We start from the raw sequence: 7441 nt of genomic DNA on the forward strand, positions 1-7441 counted from the left end.
CTATGAGAGGCTGAGAGCGAAGCTTGAACATGCTCAATTATAGCCCAACTATGCACTGCTGCTGCTGTTTCGCACCTGACGCAAACCGGTGGTCACCGGACACGGACGAACCGTGCGGCTGATAGCGAAGCTTGAACATGCTCTGAACTTTTATACCTGTGGTAGGAGCATATCACTGTATTGATTGGTGATTGCTGTCGCTCTGTTGAAAGACGGTCACGGATCGGACTGCAGCCGAACCGCGTTTCCATCCATCACCGGAAGATTAGGACATGAAGCTGAAAGCGCAATCATAGCGATCTCGAAAGCTTTTCCGCTAGGGGCCTCTTCCCCCAAACTCCCAACTTTAACACTATGCAAAAACGAAGATTCCCCATCACATCAAACTTGCGGTACATGCGTGGAGTACTAAATGTAGACGAAATCAAAAACTAATTGCACAGTTTTATTGTACTTTGGGAGACGAATCTTTTAAGCCTAATTAGTTAATATTTGATCAATAATTTACAAATACAAACGAAACGTTACAGTGTATTATAGTGCTACAACAATAATTTTGCATCTCTAAAGTTGGGCAACAGCTTAGGTTTCGTCGTCTGGGTCATGAAGAGACTGAGCAGTAGCTTCGTCGACGTCAGTAGCAACAGACCAACCGCAGGATCTGGCTATCTGGAGTAGACCTGTAGGCTGTAGCACGCTACCACTCACCCAGCTAGCTCTAGCACATCGATGCACGAACGGCAAAGTGACAAAGTCATCGATTCACATGCCACGGTAAGTGTGAGTGAGCCCGTGAGGCCTTCGACTGCGACGACAGGATGACAAGCAAGTCAAGCTGGAGTAACTTTCAAGGAACATCGATAACATTTCAACCCTTTCGTCTTTTCCCCACAGTCCAACAGTTAAAAGGTAAACTAATCATCATCACGTAATGTATAGCGCGAGGGACAACGATCGGGTACATCGTCTCGGCCCAAGAAATCGAGGAAGCGTGGAGAAGAAATGAAGAATGCAGAGGTCATCACATGCTACCAGTTATCCTAAACCCTACGACATAAGCTAAGCTACCAGTAGAAATTAAAGCTGCGATAGATGCGATCCGGTGTGGAGAGATATCGTTGTTTTCTCGAGTTAGCCGTAGTAGCAGTGTCGTCAGCCTGCCATGGGCAGGGCGACGGCGACCCCGCATTTCCTTTCTCGAATCTTATCTCTGCCTCCGTCACGCCGGAAGCGGCGCACCCGGACAAGGACAAGACCACACCGGCGGCGGGTAGCGAGCGTGCTCTGCTCGCTGCTTTACAACGACGACTCTTGCCGCCTCCATTTCACACGCGCTGCCCGGCTGGGTAGCTCAGAGCAGGGCGACGGCGGCGAGGGTGGCGGCCGCGAAGATGAGCAGCGAGGAACGGGCGGCGCCGACGTGGGCGTCGCCGGTGGCGAGCTGCTCGCCGCCGAGGTATACCATGCTGCCGTTCGTGGGCTGCACGCCCGCGGCCTGCGGGTTCTCGCCGGAGTACTTGCCGCTGTAAAAGACAAGAGAGTCACGGTTAGCACGTGGTAGAAACGTAGTAGAAACAAAAATATACTTCTGCTACTGCCACAGTCAAGTTCTTAACAAGTTAAACATCGTGGCAGTACAAGAATTGAAGTTCGATACTGTTGTACGTGAGCATGCGAGATCTTTTGCCCAGGACCGTAGTGCGAGTACATGGATATTTTGGGCAACGCGTAAATGCGGTTGCACGCATCTGAGCGTGGGAACATGGGGTGCAGTTGGGGGCTGCTGGCTGCAGGCCAAATCAATGGCATGGGAGTATGGGACCGTACGGCGAAACGGCTAGAAGGCGGCCCAGGACAGGACAGTGCTGCGTGTCAGCGGCCGGTTGGCCTGTGCGCGCAAAAGGAGGTGACCCACTGACACCCGCCTCATACTGTGACACTGGGTCCACGGATCCAGAGCCTGAGAACCGTTGATGCTACGGTGCCTCTGCTATTAGCCGTTGAATTGTCCGTCACCGCCTCTAGTGGGAACCATTCAACGGCTTGACATGACAGGCTTTATTTTTTCTTTTGACAGGAACATGTAACAGCACCAGTTGGAAAAAGATGCTCATCAGTCACCAGGAGGTCGTGTGGACTCTGTGACCTGTGAACTGATAATTTTTCGGCGTGGTGTCTAGTGTGGCGTCTCAGCTCTCCAGCCCTGCCCTCCACCAAACCACTATGATTTCCCATCCGAATTAGGAATTCTGTCATGGGATGAGGATGATTTCCCACCCGTCCTATCGAAACCCCAACCAACGTCTTGCGGAATTCTACACGGAATCGTTTCCAAGAATTCGAAGTCAAGATTGCTAGGAGATTTGTCAAACTTAAAATTGAAGCCTTCGCGACTCGTGCATGCCAAGACAGAGACTTCCACGTACTAGATTGCTTTGGTCCCTATCACCATTAAGCCCTCTTGGTTAAAACTGCCCGACCGTGCATTTCGCGCCATTTACCGTTAGTGCTTAATTAAACGACGGTGAAGCTTCAAGCAGGAGACTTCAGTTTGGGGCAAAGGATTCACCTGGTGGTGCTCGGGCAGAAGGTGATGGCGTAGCTGGTGCCGGCGGCGCACGTGAAGGTGGAGGTGGAGTCGTCGTAGGCGTAGCTGTAGGCGCGCGGGCACGCCGTCTTGAAGAACTGCGAGTAGGTCGACGGCTTGCACGTGTTGGGGTTCCCGTAGGCGCCACTGCAGCAGTACTGCGGCGTCCCGAACGCCTCGCACGCGCTGCGGCACGCCACGGGCCCGCCGGCGCCCGTGGCCGCGGCGGTGGCCATGACCCTCAGATCGGCCGGGCACGCGCCGTTGAGGTCGACGAGGCACCCGGTGGCCATGCACTTGCCGCCGTCGGCGGACCCGTTGGTGCTGCCTCCGCCGGCGGCGGCGCCCGCGCCCTGCGGGACGATGAGCATCGGGACGTTGTAACCGTCGACGAGGCTGACGTCGAAGAAGTCGAGGCCGCCGGAGCCGTCGAGCGTGAACTCGGCCAGCGTGGCGGGCGGCGCCGCGCCGCCGCCGTTGCACTGGACGCTGCCGGACCCGCAGTCGCCCGTGGCGCAGGTGAACTTGCCCGTGGTGGCATCTGTGGCGCAGAGCGTGCGCGCCCACATGCGGCCCGACCAGCTCGCCGGGGCGTCCACCGTCGCCGACGCGCCGTGAGCCAGCGCGAACCCTGTCGTGGGCAGCGGGGCCGTGCCAGCGCCGGAGAGCAAGCCCGGCCACACCGTGTAGCCGCAGTTGTTGGTCATCGTGAACGTCGCCGACCACGCAGCTGCAAGCGCCGAGAAATTAGAGCTCGATTCGGCACAGATCACAAAAACAGCAAGGAAACACGAAATGCTCAACGCGAACGAACGGAAGAGGAGCAGAGAGCGAGCACTCACCTGGAAGCAGGAGGAGCAGAGCAAATGAGCAGAGAGCGACATGAGCTGATCTCCGCGCCATTTCGATCTTCACTTGCTGAATGTCTGGCGCGCACAAGTCTCAGCTCCAAGCTCTCCGGCGCTCGCTCCTTGCCGCCTCTGCTTTCGTGTAATGGGCCGGGAGAAGATGGGAGGGTGAGACGACCAGCCGGTCGCTCGATTTATAAAAGAACTCACAGGCAGGCAAGCGCTCAGGCTCTCAGCGCAGCCAGCCCAAGAAGACAGGGAGGGGAGCCGTATCCGCCCGTCCGACGCACATGGAGTGGCAAAAACTGGGCCCAGAGCGTCAGTCTCCCTTGCAAAGTCGGCAGCGGCCTCCTCTCGCCGACCTCCCCTGTTTTGTTCGCGCGTAGCGTAGCTACCGCCTACCAGTCCGGCAGCCCCACACGCCTTGCTCGGCGTCGCGGAGGTCGGCGAGAAGGCTCAAAAATATCTCGACGCCGGTGCGCAACCGACCTAAGCTTGGTATGATCTCCTTGTCTGGTCCTCCAATTTTATAGGGGTACGGGACGGGGATGGGCAAGACGGAGGTTTTTGACCCGGGAAGAAATGGGGAAGTCGAGCAGGAAAAGAAAGCTCTGCCGCGGGAAGAAGCTGTGCCCGTGCGGTTTCTGGTGACGTGCGCGCTGTACTCGTTTCGTTTCACCGATCTGATTTTCCCTCCGCCACGGAAATGCTCCTACCGGAATAGGAGTATCCAAAAAAATCGGCGCCGTTTCTCCTCCTCCGCAAGGCACGGCAGACGGCTGTTATCTCCGTGGAATAACAGGGATGGAATACGGCGTGCATCCGGTTATGGTATGCATGTGTTTGATATAAGATTCACGCATGGAACAAATCCAGGGCGACCTGGGTTAACAGATTCGACAACGACAGCGGCAAGCTCCAGACCTCCAGTGCTCGACGCAAACATTTGTGCGGATCCGTTGGTGGCAAGCGAGCACATCCCCGGAATCACCCATGGCCATGAACCATGAGGGGAGCAGAGCACAACACAACAGCTAGAGCCGATGACAGCCAACCACAAGCCACATGTGCGCGAGCGAGAGCGTAACATGCAGCGAGCCAGACAGGATCCCCGGCGTTCCCGAAAGCGGCGAACCGAGCAGCCGGCGATCGTGTGGCTGCTGGCCCACGGAATTCGGCGGATCGGCTGACGGGGACGGGCCCACGCACATGCTGTGTTGCATGCGTGCAGTGTGTCATCTTATCCGAAAAATTTTAAGCATGTTGCATGCATGCAGGGCGCGCTTTAACGCCGGGCAGAGGGCACTGCTGCCAAACCGTCAAAAAAGGCCGCGCGACTCTGAAGAACATCGACACGTATTGCAAAGGCTAACAGGCATGATAAAAATGCAGGAGCCCAATTCAGGTGTTGCACCGTATTTGGTGTCTTGGATAGATAGTTCTTACGGCTTTTGCTACTACTTTCAAAGCTCTCTTCCACGGTTTGGTACGCAGGTTCGGTAGTCACTACCTCACCAGAAAAAGGGTTGTCCGCGTGGCTCCAGCGGAGACTGGCATATCCGACATACAACGCGCACATGTTTTGTTTGCACCGAATGGAAAAAAGATTCAGAGGATCTTAGGCAAAGGGATGACTGATCTCCATCAGCACCCTTTAACGATGACGAAAAAGGAGGTCACAGCTTCGACTGTTTTTGACTCAACCATCTTCTAGGCTGGCTATCACGTCTTTTCCAGACGGTTTGGTGAGCCTGAATACCCGTGACAACTCTGGATGGCGTTCCAATTTCCAGCGGAAGTCCTCGCAACAGATCAGCAAGAGTGGATATACACTGCTTTTGGCAACTACAAGTCTGAATGTTCAGGGGATCAGCAGAGTATTTAGCTAGTACCGGTGACTCATATCCAAATCCAATGGGACTACTCCCTCCGTCCCAAAAAGAATACAACTCTCGCTTCTCGAGAAGTCAAATAGTTTTAAGTTTGATCAAATTTATAAAAAAATATTGCCCTTCACGTTTCTAAATAGATTTAGTATGAAAATATATTATATGATTAATTTATTGATATTTATTTTGTACTGTACGTAAATTTGATCAAATTTAAAATTTGTTGAATTCTTAGGAAGTGAGAGTTGCATTCTTTTTTTTATGAAGAGATTATGCATCGTGTCTCCTTCCAACTCCGCCGTCTGACTACTGCCTTTGCAAGAAAAGTGAGCACCGTACCAGATCGGCATGGCGAGAAAGCGCTGGGTGCAGGGGGCAGGGCATGAGCTCCACTCCGTTCTGACTTGCCAAGCCGAGTGGGTGGTGACACAAGCGGAGGAGCTTTTGTGACGGACAGAGAATGAAGTTTTATCCATCCATGGACATAGACGCAACTAGCAAGCACCCTTTTAACGACAAAAATGTAAAAGGCGGCTCGGCTGTTGAGCGGCTTCGGGTTTTTCTCCTAGGGATTGGGCCCATTTCATGCGGAAAGTGGCTAGCAGAACATGGTGACCATCTTCTCGCCAAAGCTTGCAGCATTGATCAGAAAAATCGATCGAGTTGCGTCAGGTTCTTTTTTTCCCAACGAAAGTGCATGATCAGTTAACTCCATTGATCACTCGAGCTGCGTCCGTGTGAGTTGTGACGGCACTGTCCATGGCTGTTCTTCTCAACCTGCGGCGGAAAAGGGTTCAGCACGCCATAAACCGATCGAATGGAAGTGCGAGACAGGCGATTCACGTCGCTGTTTACGTGCTTATCCACCATGTTGCAGTTGAAACAAGCTTCGTTTTATTTGTCATTTTGGCATCCTTACGCCTTGATTTAGCGTCGGTCGAGTTTTTATGCATCACACTGACACACTGTTCCATCTCTCCTTGCCCTAGTAGAAAGCTGCAGTAAGAAGGAGGGCCTCAACTTGGGATAAAAGTGTACAATTGTACACTTTATATTATTTTGCAAAATGTAGAGAATTAAAAATGTACTCCCTTCGTTTTAGGTCGTTTTGACTTTTCTAGATAGATAGATTTTCCCATGTATCTAAACATAATATATATGTAGATGCAGAGAAAAAATATATATTTAGAAAAGCTATAATGACCTACAATTTAGGATGACATATAAATAGTTCAGTTGATCAGCATTTTAATTGGCTCATATAATTATAAAACAACATACATATATTATTTCACTCCTATACAATCTCTTGCATTGGAATTGCCGGATTAGCAAATAGGGGATCGTTAATAGGATGAAAATGGACGACAATGAGCAGGAAAACCCGTCTCGTTTCCGTTCACACATTTTATCATCGAAAATGGGACCGGGCCCGGAATAGCAGGGAGCGGGATGAATGGGACTATAGAAATGGGACGGAATCGGGTACTTAAGCGGGAACTCATACTTTGGTATGCATGCACATGACATTTTTGGTTTTTGCTGCTTCTAGTTGCCAACCATGTTTTGATACCTCTAAGGACTCTTCAGCAAATATATGCTAGCATGGCCTCTTGGGCCATAAGTTGTTTATTGGGGTATTGAGCTAGAGCTATGTACGTACCAATGCATATTAAATCTATCCTGGATTTATCAAATACGGGATAAATACAAGTTTATCCCGGCTAAAAACGGGATCCCGCAAAAATAGACGGGTAGACCCTCTTCCGCTTCATGTCCCATTTCCAGATTTATCTATAAATACGAAAATAGGCGGGTCAAATGTGAAAAACGGGACGGGATGTCCCGTCCGTTTTCAATCTAGTCATTAGTCCATGCCTATTTCTTCATGCTTTCTCATCGTGACTATCTTTCACAAGAATCCATTTCTTTCCACTCGAGTTCGCACTTCTATTTAGGTATGGCAGGCAATCGTAGATATTTTTTTGGCCATTTGTCAACACCACAAAATATTTATATGAACACACATGAAGGAAGGAGACCATGCCACCATCAAAGAAGGATATGCCACCTGCGGCATAAAGGAGGCTATGCCGGATCAAAGTTGATGTGGCCAT

General features: G+C 51.5%; 1 protein-coding gene across 1 annotated transcript; it reads right to left on the reverse strand.

The window, feature by feature from the left end:
• Positions 1-841: 841 nt before the first annotated feature.
• Positions 842-3921, reverse strand: LOC101774059 (thaumatin-like protein 1b). The gene is made up of 3 exons (XM_004984972.3): positions 3430-3921; positions 2570-3317; positions 842-1523 (listed from the first exon to the last, which is right to left on the reverse strand). The coding sequence occupies exons 1-3, from the start codon at positions 3488-3490 to the stop codon at positions 1352-1354; spliced, it is 981 nt and encodes a 326-aa protein (XP_004985029.1). The 5' UTR covers positions 3491-3921; the 3' UTR covers positions 842-1351.
• Between the last annotated feature and the right edge of the window lie 3520 nt (positions 3922-7441).

Source organism: Setaria italica, chromosome IX (genome assembly GCF_000263155.2).
Source record: "Setaria italica strain Yugu1 chromosome IX, Setaria_italica_v2.0, whole genome shotgun sequence".
Lineage (NCBI taxonomy): Eukaryota > Viridiplantae > Streptophyta > Magnoliopsida > Poales > Poaceae > Setaria > Setaria italica.

What these genes read in the sequence shown, in the direction of transcription:
- LOC101774059 (XM_004984972.3), bottom strand. Translation starts at nt 3,490, where the DNA reads ATGGCGCGGAGATCAGCTCATGTCGCTCTCTGCTCATTTGCTCTGCTC. An exon ending in TCTGCTCCTCCTGCTTCCAG is followed by an intron (nt 3,318 to 3,429) that starts GTGAGTGCTCGC and finishes CGGCGCTTGCAG; the next exon opens with CTGCGTGGTCGGCGACGTTC. An exon ending in TTCTGCCCGAGCACCACCAG is followed by an intron (nt 1,524 to 2,569) that starts GTGAATCCTTTG and finishes TGTCTTTTACAG; the next exon opens with CGGCAAGTACTCCGGCGAGA.